The 23169-nt window shown below is 33.2% G+C and overlaps 1 protein-coding gene across 2 annotated transcripts; it reads right to left on the minus strand.

Moving 5' to 3' along the window:
• Positions 1-5467: 5467 nt before the first annotated feature.
• LOC133201834 (monocarboxylate transporter 12-like) lies at positions 5468-22950 on the minus strand. 2 transcript variants are annotated; one of them, XM_061337638.1, is made up of 5 exons: positions 22729-22950; positions 15257-15590; positions 10360-10630; positions 8746-9127; positions 5468-8058 (listed from the first exon to the last, which is right to left on the minus strand). In XM_061337638.1, the coding sequence occupies exons 1-5, from the start codon at positions 22754-22756 to the stop codon at positions 7367-7369; spliced, it is 1707 nt and encodes a 568-aa protein (XP_061193622.1). In that variant the 5' UTR covers positions 22757-22950; the 3' UTR covers positions 5468-7366. The 2 variants fall into 2 exon arrangements, with proteins under 2 accessions (XP_061193622.1, XP_061193621.1); XM_061337637.1 differs by having other exon boundaries at positions 22005-22950.
• Positions 22951-23169: the final 219 nt, after the last annotated feature.

Below are 23169 nucleotides of genomic sequence, written 5' to 3' on the forward strand. Positions count from 1 at the left end.
CGACGTTAGTTAAATCAGCAAAATATGAGTCGACCGTAAATCTTCGCTATTTTTACAAATTGTACAACTATTTAATGGAATGAAACACACTCATTCCCTGTATTCATGAGGAGAGAAGCTTTAAGAATTTTGAAATTTTAGTCCCTACAAGGGGACGACCAAATGATCCTGAAAAAAAAAGGGGAGGGGGGGGGGGCAAAATTTTTCGAGCAGATTATTTTTTTTCATGCCAGTCACCACTGAGGACAGATTATTCGTTTTCAACATTTTCGAGGACTGATTATTTATTTCCAAAATCTGCCCCCCCCCAATCAAATGGTCTTCCCCTAAAACCCTGTTCAAAATAGAACTTACGATAAAAAAAAAACAAAAACAAAAACAAAACAAAACAAAAAAAAAACATAAATAATAATATTTCTTCAAGAGATAACAACTGAACTTAAAAATTCAATTTCAATAACATATTTAAATCAAACAATGCAAATTATTCTACATTCAATTAAAAAACTGCTCACAAGTGCATAAAGAAGCAAGATTTATGAGGGATTATTTCTTGTGGTGGAAGGCTATTTAGACGAAAATTAATTCTTGAAATATATGGTGATAACGAACAGTATTCAAGCTCAAAAGTCCATTAAACAATACAAAATAGGAGCAGAGCAAACACGGACCTCCAAAACATCAGAGGTGGGATCAGGTGCCATGGAGGAGTGAGCATCCCCTGCCGACCGGTCACACCCGCCCTGTCCTCCTTGTCATGATCGGGAAATAACGGAAAAATCCTTCGACAATTCAGTGTGTAAATAATGGCCTAACAATAAGTATTAAAAACGTCAGTCAGCATATGACTTAATGATAAATTGATTTTGCTGACAAGGTCATTGTATCGACCATAGAACTTACGAAATGATGACTTTAAACGTGGCTGCTGATATTCTTGTTTCATCAACTTGTTTGTCAATAATTTACCTCGTTTTAGAAATTGTACATACGTAGAGCATGCTCTTGCGTATCGAATCAACTGAGAGATATAAACCCCGTATGCAGGTGATGAAGGTATACTGCTGCATAAGTAAGGGAAGTTGACGATTGAAAAGTTAAAGTCATCACGTTTATAATAAAGCTTGGTTGTTAGATTACCATTAACGTCTTTTTCAAGTAAAATATCCAAATATGAAACAGATGTGTCAGACTCTGTAGTATCTTTTATCTCAAGCTCACTGGGATATATCGTATCGACAGAAGAATGGAAATAACCATTGTTAATTGACAATACGTCGTCGATATATCTAAATGTCGTGTTGAAAGTAACAGCAAGTGTTTTCTTCTTTTCACGTATAAGATTTTCGACAAATTCTGCTTCATATGAATACAAAAAAGTGCTAACTTCAGCTCGTATGTAGTTGAAAATGAAGACCTAAAAGTAATCATCTTGAAATGTCCTAAAATACAGGGAGCCCCGATCTTTCAAATTGTCAATTGGCGACAGATCTTTATTTATATTATGAATTCTGTTGAAGATTATGCCAGGCGTAGGACTAAATATGAAAAGAAAGACCTGGACACTTTGTCAGAATGGATTAAGTGCTTAAGAAATATATTAAAGATTCGTATGAAAAAATTTAAAGGCAACATGCGAACCATCTAATAGATAGATACATACATAGTATCCTCCCGTTTTCACTAAATCGGAGGTGATGCAAGAATTAGTAAGACTACATGAACAATATGTTATATGGTTCCAGCAGACAGGGCTTATAACAATATCATCTTTGTTTGTAAAGCTCATTATTATAACTATATTTTAGAAGAGCTTGGTTCTAATTCTACGTCTGGAAATCAAATTAATACTCGCAGCTCACTTTCTATACATGAGATTCTTCAAATCACATTTCAGTGTTTAATGCTTTTAACATTCCAATCAACCAAAGTGTGTTCGACCTACCCTACCTATAATGGATTCCTAAACTTCATTAAAATCCTTACAAACAAAAATGCATTGCAGGATTTAACAAATGCTCTACCAAGCCCCTATCTTTACTCATTGCAAAAATATTAACTGCTATAAAGGAGAAACTTCAGACGTTCTGTCCTACAGCATATTTTAAAAGTGGTGTAAATCAGATATGGATTCTCAAAAACTCCAAAGAATTTTTAGAAAATTTAAAATCGGCAAATTTTTCAAATGTCAGTAACATCACTTTTCTACACGTGATACAACCATTCCTCACGATAAATTAAAAACTAAGCTTTTTGATATCATAGAAAACTGCTTCTTCAATAAAAACGGAAGTCGGAAATTTTCTTATCTTGTGATTGGTAATCAGCAAAATTACTTTGTTAAAAATCATCCTGCTTCTACACAGAAGTACTCTCAATTTGTTGATATTAAAACGATGCTTGAGTTCCTCATTGACTACATTTATGTAGTCTTCGAAGACTAGGGGCCCGTTTTACAAAGAACTTACGACTAATACTAACAAAAATAGTTGATTTTAAAATTTTGCAGAATTGATGATTTTGTTTGAAATTGCTAGCATAAAAATATATTGTTAAATTCTTTTGAAAAAGATTAAAATCATTTTCAAATAAATGTAAAATAGAAAGCAAAAAGCAGAATAAAATTTTGGTCGTGGTCGTAAGTTCTTTTGTAAAACGGGCCCCAGGTCTATGAATTCCGATGGGCACTAACTGTACATGTGATCCTTTACTAGCCGACCTGTTTTTATATTCCTATGAAGCAGATTTATTTAGAAACTTCTGCATGAGAAGAAGAAAACACGTACCGTGGCCTTCAACTCGACATTCAGATATATCGACGATGTATTACCAATTAACAAGTTACTTCCATTCATATGTCGACTCGATATACTAGAGTATCTCAGTGAACTTAAAATAAAAGACACCACAGAGTCTGCAACATCTGTTTCATATTTGGATGTTTTACTGACTATAAACGATAATGGCCAACTAACAACTAAATTGTATAACAAAGGAGATGATTTCAGCTTTTCCATCTTCAACTTTCCTTATTCATTAAGTAATATTCCGCTTTCACTTGCATATGGTGTTTACATTTCCCAAGTTATTCAATACTCAAGAGCATGCTCCGAGTACAATCAATTTTTAAGGCAGGCTACTGGCAGATAAGTTGATGTTACAGGGATTTCAACAACCTCGTTTTAAGTCAGCATTTCGTAAATTCTATGGTCGTTATAATGACATTGTTAGCAAACATAACCTCTCATTGGGTTCCATTTTGGCTTTTAAGCCTTTGTTTTTATACCAAATTCGACTACGGAATGTTTCGTCTACCTGATCAATACATAGGGCTCACGGCGGGTGTGACCGGTCCACAGAGGTTGCTTACTTCTGCTAGGCATCTGATCCCACCTTTGGAAAATCCAGGGATCCGTGTTTATTCACAGATTTGTATTGTTTATAGATTTTTTGAGATCGATCACTGTTCGTTATCTTCACCTTTTGCACTCATTATTCACAAGCATAGCTACACAGTCCAGAAAACAGTGAATTATTAGAATCATGACTCATTTTATGGCAGGTTACCGGTACTAAAGAACTACGCACGCTAACTCTCGATTCCCGCCTACATTTTGCACCCATTTAATTTAATACTAATGGCGATTTGGCCGTAAAATCAATGCAAAGAACAGTTCAATGGTAATTGATTGATAATTTTAATTCCAGTGTTAAATAGTTAATAAGGGGGGGGGGGGTTAGACGATATTTTTCATTGAAATCGGGCTTTAAAGCATCACCACATTTCAAAATATTTTTGGATATGAATAAATGTTCCTTAAATCTTTTCTTATGTTTTACTCATATAAAATTAAACATATATCATTAATAAAATACAATGTTTTAGTTGTAAACCCCTATAAAATTCGTGAAAAATAAGCATTTTTGTAGTTTTTTGTCTGTAAACATATGCCCCCCCCCCCTCCGTGAAACACAAAAAGCTTTGGTGTGAATTTGTGAAATGACAGTTCATATTACCTGTAAAAAGGAATTTTTGTTTCATGGGGGGGGGGGGGGGGTTGTTCTAAAAATATTTTCCCTTTTCCGTTGATTTCTATAGCGAAAAACACAAGTTTTACCAAAATTATAGAGTCATCTCTCTTTGTTTTCCCAAAGAAGTAATGTTTTATGAAAATTCATATAAATATCTATGTAGATATGAAAAATCATTCAAATGTGTCAACTTTTGAAAATTGACTTGGAGGCAGGCGGGAGAACAATACTATCGTTCGCAGTTCTTACTTACTTGATACACGCACCTGATCCCATATACATCGATTAAAAACATGTGTATCATTAAATTGAATGACCGGAGACATTTCCGACATTTATTAATAAAAAAAATTATCAATGAAATACGATAACAAATTCTGCTAAAGATATTGTTCGCTTAATTATATGACATTCGTTTACAAGCGCACGGATAAATTTATTCCTTTAATCATTACAAATAAAATATCTTCATGACAAAAATATATATGGCACAGCTGAAATATATACAAAATGCATTAAACTTTTAATAATTTACAAAGATAGCTTTCGTTAAAATCTAGAGAATAGTTTAAAATATACTTAAAGTTTGCACAAAGTATTTTAATAAATAAATAAATAAGAAATAATATCCTTTAAAAAATGATGACATGATAGAATGTTGTAAAAAGAAACAAGAATTTTGAACGAATTTTTATATTAATACATAAAGGATAAAAAAAATATAGATTTTACAATTAAATAAAATTTCCAAAAGGGGATATACGAGCACATTGTATATTATATGCAATGCATTAACATCGACTAATAAAGGGTGTGAAAAGATCGTATTCATCAAGACGTTTAAAATTGTATAATTATCGCTTATATTTCTCGCACACAAACTAAAATCTCTGAGGAGACTGTAGCTCTACTAGTTGTACTAAATAATAGTGAAAGAGAAATGTAACACATTATATGGGAGTTAAAATCTCGATGTCTTCCAAACCTGTACTAGTACCTATTTCTACCGAAAGCAAACCAGGAATGTAGAAGTAATTATAGTCCTTTATAAATGTATCTTGCTGAGGTTTACTTGTGTATCAAGTTGATTGAAATTGAACAAAAACTTTGGTGAATTAGCGTTTCGAAAGACTTTCAAGAAAATTTCAATTTATTTAACTGAACCATGGCAACATCATTCATCGACCCAAGATCGATTCATAGAACAGTGTATCGTGCTGTAGTCTAACTTTTACTACGTTTTTTAGATTTCGAACCAAAACTTTAGAAGGAGTTGCATTTTGAAGAGATTTCTCATGTTTATCTTCTTTTTTTTTACTCTGGCAACATTGTTAACCGAAATGAAAAACAACAACAATATTTTAAAAGTAATCTTCGTGTGTAATATGTTATTGTAATCAGGCAAAACTGTAGGAATTTTTTTTTTTTTGGGGGGGGGGGGGGGGGGGTTGATTAAAGAGAATTTCCAAAAAAAAAAAAAAATCAATTTTTAGTAGCAATGGCATCACCGTTCATCGAATTTAAAAACAGATAGATAGAACTGAATAGCTTGACATATTTTTTTTTTGTATACATCGTTAAATTGTACATGTAATGAAATATGTGGAGATAACGAACAGTATTCGAGCTCAAAAATCCATTAAACATTACAATAAAAGAGCAGAGCAAACACGGACCTCTAAAACTTCAGAGGTGGGATCAGGTGCCATGGAGGAGTGAGTATCCCCTGCCGACCGGTCACACCGCCGTGTGCTCCTTGTCATGATAGGGAAATACCGAAAAAATCCGTCGACAATTCAGTGTGTTAATAATGGCCAAACAAATAGTACGAAAAAAGTAAGTCAGCATTTCACTTAATGATATTTGCTGACAAGGTCATTGTAAGGACCATAGAACTTTATGGTCCATATCGACCATGATGACTTTAAACGAGACTGTTGATATTCTTGTTTCATCAACTTGTTTGTCAATAACTTGCCTCGTTTTAGAAAATGTTCATACGTGGAGCATGCTCTGGCGTATCGAATCAACTGAGAGTTATAAACCCCGTATGCAGATGATAAGGGTATATTGCTGCATAGGTAAGGGAAGTAATTAAAACTAAAAACTATAGGAGGAGAAATGTTTAAAAAGAACTTCAAAGAGGATTCTTTTTTAGTTATAATGGCAGCACAGAGTTATGAACTATAGTGTAATCTACTTGTGTACTAAAATTTATTGAAATCGAACAAATTGTATGATAAGAACATGCAATATTTTGAACGAATTTCAAGTGCTGTTCTAATTTTAATAATTATAGCAACTACGTTTATTGAAATTAATAGATAACATATAGAGGTGAGTATATTGATGTAGTCTATTTGTGTAAGGAGAACCAGCGTTTTGAAAAATAAATTATAAAAGAAATTTTGTGTTTAAGTATCCTTGGCAAAACGCAAGTGCGATATAAAGGAATCTGTTTTCATCCTTCTTGTCAATCAAGTTTACTTGTAATTAATCCAAAACATTAGGAATGTAACGTTTTGAAGATTTTCAAAGATAATTTTATCTTTATTCATCATAGCAACCGCTATCAAAATCTGAAAAAAGTTCAATTCAATTCGGAAAAAAAAACTATAGGAGGAGAGGCACGTTCAAAAGTTATTTACAGATAAACACACAAACAGATAGACGGACGACAGAAACTGTACCATCGCATAGAAGCTCTCCTATCAGAAGAGGGAGAAAAACTTACATCCAAGGCAAACATAAAGGTTTAGTGGAATGATTCTGAAATTGTTAAGGAAATGGTGTGTATATTGTGTAAATGCATGATTATTAAGTCCATTTCTGAAACTGGTCGATTCACGGGAACAATCGCTTCATATATCCTGTTAAGAAAACAGTCCCATTATATACCACTGTCGTAAAACAGTTTAAATAAATATATCTTTTCGTACAATACTGAACATAAAGCCTCATTACGCAAAACTTGCCCTATACTTCAATCATTCCCTGAAGAAATTCTCACAGAATTCCTCAACATTCAAATCTTTTCTGACGGTGTCATGATGTGTCCAATATACCATAACTGCAAATAGCACGTTTTGACGCAAAATCTGTCACTAGAATAAATAATATTGACCGTCTTTCCAAGGTGGCTGTCTGAACGCTGAACATCCTACTTTAATATCACATTGCCAATTCTACAAACCAACTTCATCTCCAGTGTGGCCAAAGGTTTCAATGAACCCGATAACAAGGCTTTATATTGTTCAAAAATGTCAAAAATGCATTCTGAACGATATTTGAAAAAATCAATTTTGATATATGAATTTCACTTCAACTATAATGGTTATACTTGAGCTTCGCACAGATTAATGTACAAGTCACTGTCGTACGAAACCGTGGCCGTAGATTCTTTTTCCTGGCTTGGCGGATCAAACAGTTCGATTTTGACATTATCTATATTTTTCTTAAGTTTTCTGCTTTCAGATTTTGAATGACAACTGTCGGAGCTCGATTTTCCCGTGTGACTAGACTGCACACTGTCTGAGGGAAAATCTGCAATGTTAGGTTTTCTTGGATCCGCCTCTCCTTTGTCTTGTATACCGCTGTCATTGTGTTTAGAAGCAACAGAGCCATGTGAAACTTCATTAAAATCGAGTCTTAAACCCTCTTTTTCCTCTGTTATTTTTGACAAAACAATTTGTTTAGGTTTTTCTTTCTCCTTTTGATGAATAAAACACTGCATTTGAAACTTTCCAGCCTCTTTGTTGGTATGTTTAAGTCGCGCAGGAGACACAATAAACTGTACGTTGTTAAGAGGTTTGGTGACCATGGCATCGGTCAAATCAAGGTCCAAGAGAGCGGCAGCTTCTGTGCTATTTTTGCTGCACGTATTCTTCGCCATTTGCCTGACCTCTGAATTCGATTTATGTTTCTCAAATGCTGGCATGAGGAAAAACAAAAGTCCTGCTAGCACCATCGCAACACCGGCAAAAATAAACCCAGCATGTTCATTCTCATGATTACTGTTCAGATATACTGCAAGAAAAACCATATCTTAAATGACACATTACCTTTATATAGTCGTGGGTAAAACTTTTCTTGCATTTTGAGCAATATTACAACTTATTGATTGCACAATAATTTAATCTCTAAGCTTTGTTTTCATTGTACAATATGAGTTAGCCCTTACCAAAAAAATACTATAGTTAAATATAGTTTACTATAGTAAATTATAGTAAATCAAAGTTTTTACTATAGTAAATGAAAGCATTTTTACAATAAAATTCAAATGATATTTTATAATTCTCAAATAAAATTTTTTGTTATAGAAAGGATAGGTACGGAAATTTTAATGTTTTAAATATCAAAAAATATTTTAAAGTAAAGTTTCATAGTAATTCAAATTTTCAGTTTAAAACTATAATAAGCTATTGTTAACTAGTATTTTATGTAAGGGCTAATAGTGAAAAACTTGGGACTGTTCACAGGATCTTTTAAGGATAAAACTGAACCAGGAGTTAAAGAAAGGTAAATTAATCAGTACAAATGTATAGTATACATTTAGCATTTTAAGTTCTATATGTATAAGAAAATCTCAAAACTGGTTCCGTCTACATGGATAAAAACCTGATGGCAACTTTGTTGACTGAACATTATACACACATATAGTACACTAGTTAGATAATAAGAGAAGATAAAAACTAAAAATAATTGGACACTTACATGATATTGGTGATCCAATGAGAATTGGTAAAAATTGAGCAGCACACACAAATCCCCAGGCCCTCTCCATAATTTTAAACTTCACAATTTCATAAGTGTACATTTTAAGAGTGTAAAAATATCCCCCACAAAAAATGCCGAATCCCCAAGCATACAGTGCAAAGGAATTGTAGTCTTTTTCCAGCAACAACAGAAGCGTCAAAACACCACAAGCCAAACAGTTCGCTTGACAGAGGCAACGCCGGCAGATGGAGCAGCTTTTGCTGTCTTTGATAATGATATAACCTTGAGCAACGACCCCAAGAACAAAACCAAGGCCCAGGTAGACAATAATTAGAAGCAGGTCTACTTCCGCCATTTTGCGATCGTATCCAATTTTAATCTGAAATGGAAAATTGTATATCAAAAATATTTTATGTGTGTGTTCCTCTGTACAGTCACGGTGAGTAAAAATGGGAGCCATCAGAAAACACAATTTCTGCAATTTTATTGATTATAATTTCTCTGAGATTTTTGTTATTACTCAAACAATAAATTAAAATAAATGTTTTTGTTGTGTTGACGGAAGATAAACGTTGTATTAGTGCACAAAAAAATTATGCATTACCCGCATTAGTTGGTTATGTATTTTTTTTCTGCAATGATTACCACTGTCATACCTCGTATAAGAGAGACATTTTGTCATTTATATTTTTAAATTTTTATATTAATATTTTTTTTACGGATTTTCCCGTTTACCCGATCATGACAAGGAGTACACGGCATGTGTCACCGGTCGGCAAGGATACTTACTCCTCTCTGGCACCTGATCCAAACTCAAGCTGTTTTCAGAGGCCCGTGTTGGCTTTACTCATAATTTGTATTGTTTAGATGGACTTTTGAGAATGATCAGCGTTCGTTATCTTCACATTTCATTCATATAAAGTGAGGGAAAGTATTAAGTTGTGTTATTAATCCGTACATCACACACATACATAGATGGAAAAGCCTTAAGACAGTTGACCTTTGACACTTCCATATATGGAGTAACATATCTAGATGGCTAAAAACCCAGATCTCTCTTGTTTAGAAATCAGTCACTGTTAGAGCATCTGATAACAGCAATGATTAAGTTTTCAGAAGAAAATATATTCTGCGGACATAAATATACAGTAATATAAACATATTAATTTCAACTACTTGTGATGGTAAAATTATATTATTAAATTTAACAAAATATAAAAGTTCGAACAAAAACTAAAAATGAAAATTAATTGATGCCTGCGATTGTAAAATTTACTTATTATTCTCTATAAACCGGTTTGATTAATATCCAGGCGTTGGGTTTCTGCATTTGGTTACTCAAAAATTAAGCTAGCATTATAAATGAGCCAGCTATAGACACAAAACTTGAATACTGAGTCGGGATGAGGTTTCTTTGATCAACATGCTGGGGACACTGAACTAGATTGGTACATTCAGATACACCCTGAAATAACTTCATAGTACCTGAAGTACTTACTTGAAATTACTTGTATATTTCCAAATGATCGAATATACAGTTTCAACTTTGTATATAATTTGAGTTTTGCATTTTTTAAATACGGACGAATGAAACTTGGAAGATGGTTTTACCAAGATGATGAATGGCACAAAAATCCCAAAGGCAGCTATACCGGAAATGATCATGAGAGCTTGTAAACCACGCATGCGCAGAGCACTAAAATCAAAATATGACGGTTCCACCTCTTCCTGGTCTCTTCTGCCCTTTTTCTGGCTTTTGATATGCATGATCATTTTCCGGCGAGGGTGGTACATGGACGCGGGGCGATACAATGCACCCGCTACAATAGTTAGAATGAAGATGCCAACTGAACACTGCATGGTTTTCATCCAAACCATAGACCTGTAAATTTAAGGATAAAAATCAGTTGATGACCTTTTCATTCAAAGACAAATATTATATTATTTAAACAGTCTATTTTTTCTATCAATTTGCATATTAAGAAAATTCGTTCCCTCTTAAAAAAGCAAATTTCTAAAATTAACATCGACAATTACATGATCAGTTTTGTGATTCATAATAATTAGACAACCCTACATCTGGGAATAGCAATTAAGTACATGTATGTCTAGATCTGACATTGAACGATTAAAGAAATAATTAAAAAAAAAAAACTGCATACGCAGCAAAAGACAGTGTGACGTTTTCATCCATATTTGTGAGAAGCTCAAAATGTATAATCAGTATTATCTTTCTGGTTTACATACATAGCATTTTAGTATACCGTTCATTAACTTTACTCAGATTTTTATCCTCCTTGTATATTTTTCAAGCATTAAACAATGCATTGTAAGCACTTTAAATCTACATTTGCATACATAACACCGTACATACCATGTTATTAGATACAACATTTATGATCTTTATGTCCAAATTCAGAAAAGTTGTTTGAATCTTAAATACTTTTGTCTCGAAAAATTGGGGGGAAATTTAAAATGCTTGATACACATAAAGAGCGTTTTATTTCAGAGAATAAAGGTGTATTAACTAAAAAAAAATATCACTATGAAATGTATCATTTAATATAAGATATTTTGAAACATAAAAGGACCAAGAAAACCTCAGAAAACTCGTGTCACAAACGGTATGAATTAAAAATTGTATCTTTGTTGGACAAATATAATCTTAGCCAATATATTTCATCAATTCACATCACAGAAGAAAAATATTTTTAAAAAAATATGTATTAAAACAGTTACCAGATTAGTGCTAATGGATTGTATTGATGTACATCTGTTAAAATATTTCCTACATAAAGAAGGTAAAATAACTATTTTTTATAGTCTGAAAATATTCACGGGTATCAAAGCTATATACCCTGAGTATAGTATATACGTATACATATCAGGGAAAGCTCAAACCTGCGACAGGAACTATTCCCCTAGGGCTTGTCCGAGGGGAATAGTTCCTGTGAAGGGTTGTCGAAAGAGCTATCCCACTCACATCCAGTGGATAAGCGTTTTATTATACTGATGTATATTATAATATCTGAGGACTGGATAGGACATTTTATTACGAGTATACATGTACTTCTGTTAAAATGTTTCCCATTTCTTCTTAAGTTTTAGATAAAAATAACTATTTTTAATAGTCTGAAAATTTTCAAGTATAGCAAAGATATACCCCTGGGTAAACTAGTAGTTTGTTCTATGCAACTCTCAGAAAATTTTGAATTCATTTAGCATTTGACGCCAGTTTTGAATTTCTGCAATATGATTGGTTGGCGACTTCTCCAACTATACCCCAGAGTATTGTGCTATCCAACCCTGAGAAATTATAATAATTTATAATATACAACAATATACATGATATAAGAAAAGACTTATCAACTGGTTGTGAGTGGGAAAACTCTTTCATCAAACCTTTGACAAGCATTATTCCCTTCGGGTAAGTCATTCGCGAGGAGCTATCCCAATCACAGCTGTGGGATAATCGTGTATTATACCTTTATGGAACTCCTCAGTGTTGGAGAAGTTGCCAACCAATCATATTGCAGGAAATCAAAATTGGCGGCAATATAATGAATTTTTTTTTGAGGGATGGTTAGTATACACTTATCTATGGGCTGTGAATGGAACAGCTCTTTTAACGAGCCTTCGACATGAACTATTCCCCGAGGGCTTGTCCTGAGTGGAGACAATAGCACTGGGTGGTGGATAGCGCACACTAGTGCTATACCCTGGGGTACGTGAGGATTTTCAGACTATAATAAATATTTATTTTACTTTTTTAACTTATAAGAAACGTTTTAACAGAAGTATAATAATTTGTGTTATTGACTGCCATCACCTACACAGCTAATCCTCCTTTAACTGAATTTGGGCTTTTAATATATTTTCAATTTTTATAGAAACGAAGTCGAACTCTCTTAACACCCTCTCCATGTTACATGTCAATGTCAATAAATATTCAAACTATAGATTACTCTGGGTAAGAGACCTGTTTTATTTCTTTTTCAATATTTGTCGTTAAAATTGGATTACAGTAAATATAGAAGAATCACAAACAACAACAACAAAAATAAATAAATTTAAAAAAAAAACCCTTTTCATTTCAATACACTTGCAATAATACTGCCCCCTTAAACAAAGACTGATTCAATCTATCACACACTGCATAAACTCTTGCTGCTGATGTTCTGATAGAAAATGCCTAATCAATGACTGTTTACGCGGCCAGCTGTATTAATAATGATGGTTATAACACAATAAGGGTTTATCGTGACATCGAATGCCGCGCTGGATATATATAGATATCGATTAGTTGCCATAAAAACACCACTGTATGTCTGCAAGACCTCAAAATAAACTGAATTTCATCCATTTAATATTCAGCACAGCCGTGTATGTGGAAAAGACAGTTTGTGAAAGCAGTATTAATTGGTTTGTTCTCCTTTTTTAAAAAAGTAGGTTTTATTGATTTTTTTCTCTCTCCAGTATAGAACCGACGGAGGCCTTGTTGATGAGTCTGACACACAATAACGGCACGTCTTCTGACTGCTGAAGTATCACAGCACATTATTACTCTAATCAAATATTTCATTTCTTTCACGAAAACAAAATGCTTTTTACTAGTTATTTTGTCTCCTAACCATGTTTCAGAAGAATATATAATATATATATGCATATAATTACATGTACACACAAACGTAACTTTCAGTAATTATTTGGGAAGAGTACCTACTGACCGCTTAACGCGCTTGCCTGCTGTTAATCTTTTTTTTTCATTTTTAGCTCTACTGGTCAGAGACCAGAAGAGCTTATGCGATAGTAAGGTGTCCGTCGTCCGTCTGTCTGTCTAATCCTCCTACAGTTTTGGTCTGATTTCAATAATAACTTGGCACACAAGTAGACTATACTAAGATACATACTTCTGTGTATCGGTTTTTGATTTTAATGAACAGTGTTGCCATGGTTACTAAAAATAGAAATTTCCTTGAAATACTTTCAAAACGCTACTCCTCCTACAGTTTTGATCTCATTTCAGTATAACTTGGCACAAAAGTAGACTACACAAAGATTCATAATTCTATTTATCGGTTTTAGATTTCGATGAATGGTGTTGCCATGGTTACTAAAAATAGAAATTTCCTTGAAATACTTTCAAAATGCTACTCCTCCTACAGGTTTGGTCTGGATTTAGTATAACTTGACACACAAGTAGACTACTCTAAGATATATAGTTCTCTGTACCAGTTTTGGATTTTGATGAACGGTGTTGCCATGGTTACTAAAAATAGAAATTTTTTGAAATACTTTCAAAAAGCTACTCCTCCTACATGTTTTATCTTATTTCAATATAACTTGGCATACAAGTAGACTACACTGAGATACATAATTGTCATTATTGCTTTTTGATTTTGTTGAATGATGTTGCCATGGTTACTTAAATCGAAATTTCTGTAAAATTATTTTAAAAGGCTACTCCTCCTACAGTTTTATTCTGATTGCAATAAATCTTGCCACAAAAACAGACTAAACCAATGATCATTATTCTATTTATTGCTGTTGCAAAGTTTCAAATCCAAGTGTTACTTTTATCTTCCTTTATAAGTACAACCAGTAGAGCTACAGTCTCATCAGAGACTTCTGGTTTGAATAGCAATTAAATCAAAAATAAAATATCTTTTAAAAGACAACAAATACTTACGAAATATCATAACTTTAGTAATGATATTTGAATAATGATATTTACGTCACCTCTTAAATCTCAAGAAATGCATGGCCGTTTATTAGCTTTTAAAGGCAGGGTAAAAACCTTCACAGGTGTATCAGATAAGTTCTTTCAAATATTAATGGAGAAGATGGAAACTAAAAAGACCCTTTTTTTCAGATGTATTTATATGTAGTTTAAAAATGATTTACTTCAGAGCTACACAATAGATATTTTCTATTTGTTTGTTTTTCAAGGGGTCTGAATACATTAAGGAAAGTCTGAATTTTTTTTCAAACGTGCATTGGTGAGTTGTGTAAACCTATAGGGTTTAGCACAGACATATTATTTGAACATTTTAAACTTAGACAATATTAATATCATAATCATTTTTAGTTATTAGTAGTGAAAGTAAAATGAAATAAAAGTTTATTAAATCAGAATGTATATTATTAGTACCTCAAATTCGGTGACTTTATAATTGGAAAAAGGACTTTAATTTTATGAACTATTATTATCTTGTTAAAACAAATTTCTATGACTATTCTATGACTCTATTCTTTGACTAGTTTGGAATACTTTTTGGACTCTAATTTATTTGGACTTCACCTTAATTATTACTTTTGGAGTTTTAGTTCTACGCTCTTCGGGAATCTTTGGGATGGATCTTTAAAACTTTTGCTACAACTAGAGTATTGGTCTATTCTGGTGAAATTTCAGAAACAAGCATTTAAAAATCTATACGATCACGGTTGTTTAATAAACTTTTCAAAAAACTTACAAATCTTGTTATTGGCTTACAGTTGTAGTGTTTACCTATTAAGTCCGTATATAACAAGAGCCATTACAACAGCCCCAGCACCAGTGCCACATGTCATGATCATCTCCGCGAGTTCCCGCCTCTGAAGAAAGTATCGCCCCACGATAATGCTGGCGGCACTGAGGGAAATTCCCGTCCCCACAGACAGGATCCCACAGTAGATGATAAACAGCTGATCGACCTTGTTGGAGAATGACAAAAGAAGCACCCCCAAGGAACAAATCACACCCCCTACAACTGCACAGGATCGGGTACTTTTCCTCTGGCATACGGTTACTACTGCAGGGGTAAGAAGAAGCGAGATGCTCAGCCCAGCTGTTCCTAACCATACTGAAAAAAGAAACAATCTTTTTATTTATTGATTGTTACTGTTTAATTGACGAGTCGGCAATATTTCAACCATATTTTCGCGGAACAAGATACAATGAAAAGTTAATTGGATGGTTAATTAAAACGTTGTTTCACGACACATGTACTTGAAGTTTTAAATATTTTCCTGATAATTAAAAAATCCATACTATAATAATAATAATTTCATTATTGTATAATTGTATGGCATTTTTTTAAATTATAGGATACATGTATGTGTAAAACTTCAAGTACCTGTGTTTCACTCCGCAGCAAGAAATGTTCCTTTACCTCCAGAGGTCACCAGTTTTTGCTAAGTGCAAATATTAAGACATGATCCAAAAGAAGTTTGACTTAATTGGCAAATTTATTTTTACTTCCTATACATGTTCATTATAGACATACTTAGTTCGGACTTACTCATCAATAGTTAGCCACCTTCCCGGATCGCCGTGATGCTCAAAATATATAGGTAAAAAAAGTCGTCAAACTTTATTTACTTTGTATATTTTCTATTTATTAATAAAGAAATCCCAAGAGGACGCTTTCTTGTGAATTATGTATTTCTATTGCTTTTTGCAGACACTTAATGGTATCACACCGGTAATTGTTTTCACTATGTAATTCTATATAGAATAAAAAATCATTAAAAATCAGGTATTCGAATTCATGAAAAAATATTTAGCAGGAAGTGTTAAACGTTACCAGTCACATCAGCTGACACCAAAAAATAGGGTACCTACACGGCATTTTCTGATTTTTTCCATCCGCAAACAGGAATACCCTCAAAACCACGTGTATTCAATGTGTTTATAAACATCCTGTGTGCACCCCAGGAAGTGGCCTCCTATGCCCCGAAAGAAATAGTTCCTGTCAAAAACCTTTAATATTTTACAAAGTACATAAAATATCCTAAGCACAGATACCAAAAATGTAAAAATAGAATAAGGGAAATTAAAAAAAATTCTCACAATAAAAAAATATTTCTTTATTATGTATGGAACTACAATTGACTAAGTTCATTTTGATTGGTCAATTACCGGTGTGATACCTTGAAGGACCTTTGAAGTTGTCAGATTTTTTTCATTTTTGCACCTGAGATTTCTTAAATAACTGTCACTAACATCCTGAAGTCTGGGGATCTAATTCCCATTATTGCTGGAGATATGATGCATTTATCTCCCTTACTCCAGAGCTGTCAAGAATACACACTGAGCACTCTGACAGAAGTTTTTTGGTGCATATTTTGAAGCAGAATTTCATCCTTAATAGACTAAGCCTGGCAACCAATTTTGTATCCGTGGAGAGTATATGCATTGTTCTTCACAACAAACAAAAAATAATTCACAAGTCGGAGACCATTATGCAATTATTACATAACAAAATTGCATTTTACCCTCCTAAGAATGACAAAATTTACAGAAATTGTTAAATATTAGGCTGATAATAAAATCTGCATCTGGTCAATTTATGTTCCAAATAAAGCCTAGGTACTTGTCTACAACCTGCTATGCAGAAGTTTATCTAAAAGCTGTGTTGTAACACAGGGCAGTCCAAATGATATCAGCATCTGGGGAGGTTCTAGACAGCTCTGACACTCCATTAAACTTGCTTTGATGATAAGAAAATGGAGAAAACAATTCAGATGTAATTTATTGTTGTGATTTATGTAACTGGCTTTCTCTGCAGACACAAATTAGCCATGAAATTCCAATTGAACATGCATAATTATCCTCTTTTCATTGAATTACTCAGGAATTTCAAAGGTGTTTGATGAATTTGCATGATTAATTCAAGATTACAGCTTTTTGTTTCACCAAATTTACACAAAAATTCAACAATTAAATTTAAAAATATAAATCTTAAACATTTTTATGGGTCTTAACACTTTTAAATGTGAATAAATGCAACAAAGAAACTAATATCAGGCCATCCTCCATGATTCTTGGAGGTGGGTGGGTGTACAAAAAATGCTGATAAAATTTATAGGAAGTGACAAAAGAAGAGCATGGCACTTTATTAGCTGAATTATGGCTATTCTGATATTTTGATTGTGTAAATATGTCAAATTTCTTCATCACTTTAATTTGTAATTTATTAATATTTCAGTACATTAATGTGTTTAACAAATCATGCTAAAATAAACATCCTGACTGAGACTTAATTTAAAAGAGAGGGTCAACACCTACATAAAAGTGGTAAAATGACAAAAAACATTCTCCGGCAAACTGAAAAATCTTGAATGTCAGCTGTGAAAGCATGGAAAAAGTCTAGAGAACCATAACAGGCATACCATGGTGCTAAGTGACATTCTGTACTATATGTGTGATGCATGGTTGGGACTCAAAATAAGTATTCACTCTCATGCCCTGACAGTATTTATGCATTTTTGGTCATAAGCTTCTTATTTTTGAAAAATTCTTAATAAATTTTATTTGTGCATTACTTTTGTTAGACAAATTTAACTCATTTCATTATTTCTATTCCTCCACTCCAGTAATAAATGAATCACTTAAGGTGAATAAAATGAAAGTAAACCCAGTCTCTGTAAAATTTAACACTTTTTAAAATCATGTTTTACTTCTTCACATTTTATCGCAGTTGTCGCTTTTGTTGAAAACTCATTCGCAAACCCAGAATTAGTCTTTTCTTGAAAAAATCAGCCTAAAGTGCTTTTACGGCAAAGTCTGTAGACACTATAATTGACTGCGGTCAGGTGGTGCACAGAGTTTAAAGTCATATAAAATAAAAAACCAACATTTTCTAACTTCTTTCTACATGTCAGATGCATAATCCTCCTTTGAAAGTCATAATTTGGAGTTTTGAGGTTAAAACATGACATATTATTAGTATTTTACATAGAAATCTGTATAAATTAATGTCAACCCTGCTTCTAAATTTAAAAATATGTGCTTTCACACAGAAAGTTCATAAAATGACATATTTTGTTGAAATATGCCTTTATAAAATTAAAACTGCTTTTAATATGGGTGTAGATGATTTTACACAATCACCTTCAAGGTATCACACCGGTAATTGTTTTCACTATGTAATTCTATATAGAATAAAAAATCATTAAAAATCAGGTATTCGAATTCATGAAAAAATATTTAGCAGGAAGTGTTAAACGTTACCAGTCACATCAGCTGACACCAAAAAATAGGGTACCTACACGGCATTTTCTGATTTTTTCCATCCGCAAACAGGAATACCCTCAAAACCACGTGTATTCAATGTGTTTATAAACATCCTGTGTGCACCCCAGGAAGTGGCCTCCTATGCCCCGAAAGAAATAGTTCCTGTCAAAAACCTTTAATATTTTACAAAGTACATAAAATATCCTAAGCACAGATACCAAAAATGTAAAAATAGAATAAGGGAAATTAAAAAAAATTCTCACAATAAAAAAATATTTCTTTATTATGTATGGAACTACAATTGACTAAGTTCATTTTGATTGGTCAATTACCGGTGTGATACCTTGAAGGACCTTTGAAGTTGTCAGATTTTTTTCATTTTTGCACCTGAGATTTCTTAAATAACTGTCACTAACATCCTGAAGTCTGGGGATCTAATTCCCATTATTGCTGGAGATATGATGCATTTATCTCCCTTACTCCAGAGCTGTCAAGAATACACACTGAGCACTCTGACAGAAGTTTTTTGGTGCATATTTTGAAGCAGAATTTCATCCTTAATAGACTAAGCCTGGCAACCAATTTTGTATCCGTGGAGAGTATATGCATTGTTCTTCACAACAAACAAAAAATAATTCACAAGTCGGAGACCATTATGCAATTATTACATAACAAAATTGCATTTTACCCTCCTAAGAATGACAAAATTTACAGAAATTGTTAAATATTAGGCTGATAATAAAATCTGCATCTGGTCAATTTATGTTCCAAATAAAGCCTAGGTACTTGTCTACAACCTGCTATGCAGAAGTTTATCTAAAAGCTGTGTTGTAACACAGGGCAGTCCAAATGATATCAGCATCTGGGGAGGTTCTAGACAGCTCTGACACTCCATTAAACTTGCTTTGATGATAAGAAAATGGAGAAAACAATTCAGATGTAATTTATTGTTGTGATTTATGTAACTGGCTTTCTCTGCAGACACAAATTAGCCATGAAATTCCAATTGAACATGCATAATTATCCTCTTTTCATTGAATTACTCAGGAATTTCAAAGGTGTTTGATGAATTTGCATGATTAATTCAAGATTACAGCTTTTTGTTTCACCAAATTTACACAAAAATTCAACAATTAAATTTAAAAATATAAATCTTAAACATTTTTATGGGTCTTAACACTTTTAAATGTGAATAAATGCAACAAAGAAACTAATATCAGGCCATCCTCCATGATTCTTGGAGGTGGGTGGGTGTACAAAAAATGCTGATAAAATTTATAGGAAGTGACAAAAGAAGAGCATGGCACTTTATTAGCTGAATTATGGCTATTCTGATATTTTGATTGTGTAAATATGTCAAATTTCTTCATCACTTTAATTTGTAATTTATTAATATTTCAGTACATTAATGTGTTTAACAAATCATGCTAAAATAAACATCCTGACTGAGACTTAATTTAAAAGAGAGGGTCAACACCTACATAAAAGTGGTAAAATGACAAAAAACATTCTCCGGCAAACTGAAAAATCTTGAATGTCAGCTGTGAAAGCATGGAAAAAGTCTAGAGAACCATAACAGGCATACCATGGTGCTAAGTGACATTCTGTACTATATGTGTGATGCATGGTTGGGACTCAAAATAAGTATTCACTCTCATGCCCTGACAGTATTTATGCATTTTTGGTCATAAGCTTCTTATTTTTGAAAAATTCTTAATAAATTTTATTTGTGCATTACTTTTGTTAGACAAATTTAACTCATTTCATTATTTCTATTCCTCCACTCCAGTAATAAATGAATCACTTAAGGTGAATAAAATGAAAGTAAACCCAGTCTCTGTAAAATTTAACACTTTTTAAAATCATGTTTTACTTCTTCACATTTTATCGCAGTTGTCGCTTTTGTTGAAAACTCATTCGCAAACCCAGAATTAGTCTTTTCTTGAAAAAATCAGCCTAAAGTGCTTTTACGGCAAAGTCTGTAGACACTATAATTGACTGCGGTCAGGTGGTGCACAGAGTTTAAAGTCATATAAAATAAAAAACCAACATTTTCTAACTTCTTTCTACATGTCAGATGCATAATCCTCCTTTGAAAGTCATAATTTGGAGTTTTGAGGTTAAAACATGACATATTATTAGTATTTTACATAGAAATCTGTATAAATTAATGTCAACCCTGCTTCTAAATTTAAAAATATGTGCTTTCACACAGAAAGTTCATAAAATGACATATTTTGTTGAAATATGCCTTTATAAAATTAAAACTGCTTTTAATATGGGTGTAGATGATTTTACACAATCACCTTCAAGGTATCACACCGGTAATTGTTTTCACTATGTAATTCTATATAGAATAAAAAATCATTAAAAATCAGGTATTCGAATTCATGAAAAAATATTTAGCAGGAAGTGTTAAACGTTACCAGTCACATCAGCTGACACCAAAAAATAGGGTACCTACACGGCATTTTCTGATTTTTTCCATCCGCAAACAGGAATACCCTCAAAACCACGTGTATTCAATGTGTTTATAAACATCCTGTGTGCACCCCAGGAAGTGGCCTCCTATGCCCCGAAAGAAATAGTTCCTGTCAAAAACCTTTAATATTTTACAAAGTACATAAAATATCCTAAGCACAGATACCAAAAATGTAAAAATAGAATAAGGGAAATTAAAAAAAATTCTCACAATAAAAAAATATTTCTTTATTATGTATGGAACTACAATTGACTAAGTTCATTTTGATTGGTCAATTACCGGTGTGATACCTTGAATCTGCTACGGCACAAGGGTTTCATTTCACATCATGATAATTGTACAAAGTAACTTGAGATAATGGCGGAATGCGAACGTCCATTTCAATTACTTCTACCCTTTTCATGACCTTGGCGTACTTGAGATGAATTGGTGGCGATGTAGTCGATATCGGATAAAGTGGAATACTGTATTTAATTCGTATCAAGTTCCTTATCTAGCTAAACGGAGTAAATTTGAAATATTATATAGTACAAATATGACGTCATCAACATGGCTTCCTTGACTGTTAAATCAAATTATCGTAAAAAATAAGATGCTGCTTAATAAAATAACTTGGACAATATGCAGTCTGAGATCTATACTTTTCCATGTAAATATAATGGCTTAATTAAGATTGACAAATCAAAAAATATGTAACAGGAAATGAAGTTTTTTTATTATGGATAAGAATTTTCTCATCGAGGAAAATTCACACACCGACATTTTTTAGAAGCCTACCTATGTGCATGTCGGTCATTTTTATCTTCTTCTCCTTCTGTATGCTCAGATAAAAGATTCCAAAGGCGTAATGAATGCCGTTACACAGGACATACACCAAAGTGGCGGCCACAGTTATCACCCAACCCCAACCCCCATCAGGAAAATGTTCCCCAAAGTCAATGCGTGTCTTTGGTTTTTGATCCGCCACACATGAACCGTCCTTGTCTTTTTTGATGTCCGAGTTATTCTTGGAGAACGTCATACTGCTGTCATTATTGTCGCAGACTTCAGAATGAATCGCTGATAAGTCCGGGTTCGGCTGAATGGAATAGGCTTGGTTTCGGCTGCTACACGAACCGTTGTCTATGTTTTGGTCGACAACAGCCTGGTAATAGTCGGTCGATGGCATCTCACACTGTTTTGTTTACGATGCGTAAATTACACATCCTCGTCGTGTCGTTCTGTCTTTAAACCGCTCACGAAAATCCATTATTCACAACGAAATATCGCAATAAGATTTAAGTTTTATTATTACAGTTAGAATGAATATGCTAAGACACATTTATTAATCCCTGCTATTTGCACGTAAAAGTAAAAATTGACATCCTTTGCATTTTGTGTTTACTGCTAATCAATTCACGATCAATAACTGGCAAAATGCATGCGCAATCTTAAAATGGAACACTTTTTAACAAAGAAGATTCAGCAGCGACACAAAACATTAAATTTCAGTTCACAGTACCGTGCGTTTCCATGGATCGATGACGCATGCAGACCCAGATTCTCGTGAGCTGCTGACGTCATGGTGTCGCCAGAACGAGGGAGACAGTCTGCCATAATCACTCATCTAATTGTGTTCTCCTGGTGTCACTACAGACGACATTATAGTAAATTATTACAACTGTTACACGTTGAAGCTGCTGCAGCTGACTGCCACGAGGTCGTCCAATCGTGGCTAATTAGATACGAAGAAAGAAATCAAGTGTACTTATATTGTGTTGTCTCTATCATGCATAAGCCCAGTTCTATTTCGCTTTACCGTTTCCCTAGTGACGGAGCACTCTATCGTCTTTTTCTATTGGCATTTTGTTTTCAGTTCTAGATTTACGTCATATCGACTGAAACATGCTACTTTACATGTAGTACATGACGTTCTGTTGGATGTTTTGGTCAATGAATTAAT

The sequence above is a fragment of the Saccostrea echinata genome, unplaced genomic scaffold (genome assembly GCF_033153115.1).
Source record: "Saccostrea echinata isolate AGI-Se365-2 ecotype Australia unplaced genomic scaffold, CSIRO_AGI_Sech_v1 ptg000045l, whole genome shotgun sequence".
Classification (NCBI taxonomy): Eukaryota; Metazoa; Mollusca; class Bivalvia; order Ostreida; family Ostreidae; genus Saccostrea; species Saccostrea echinata.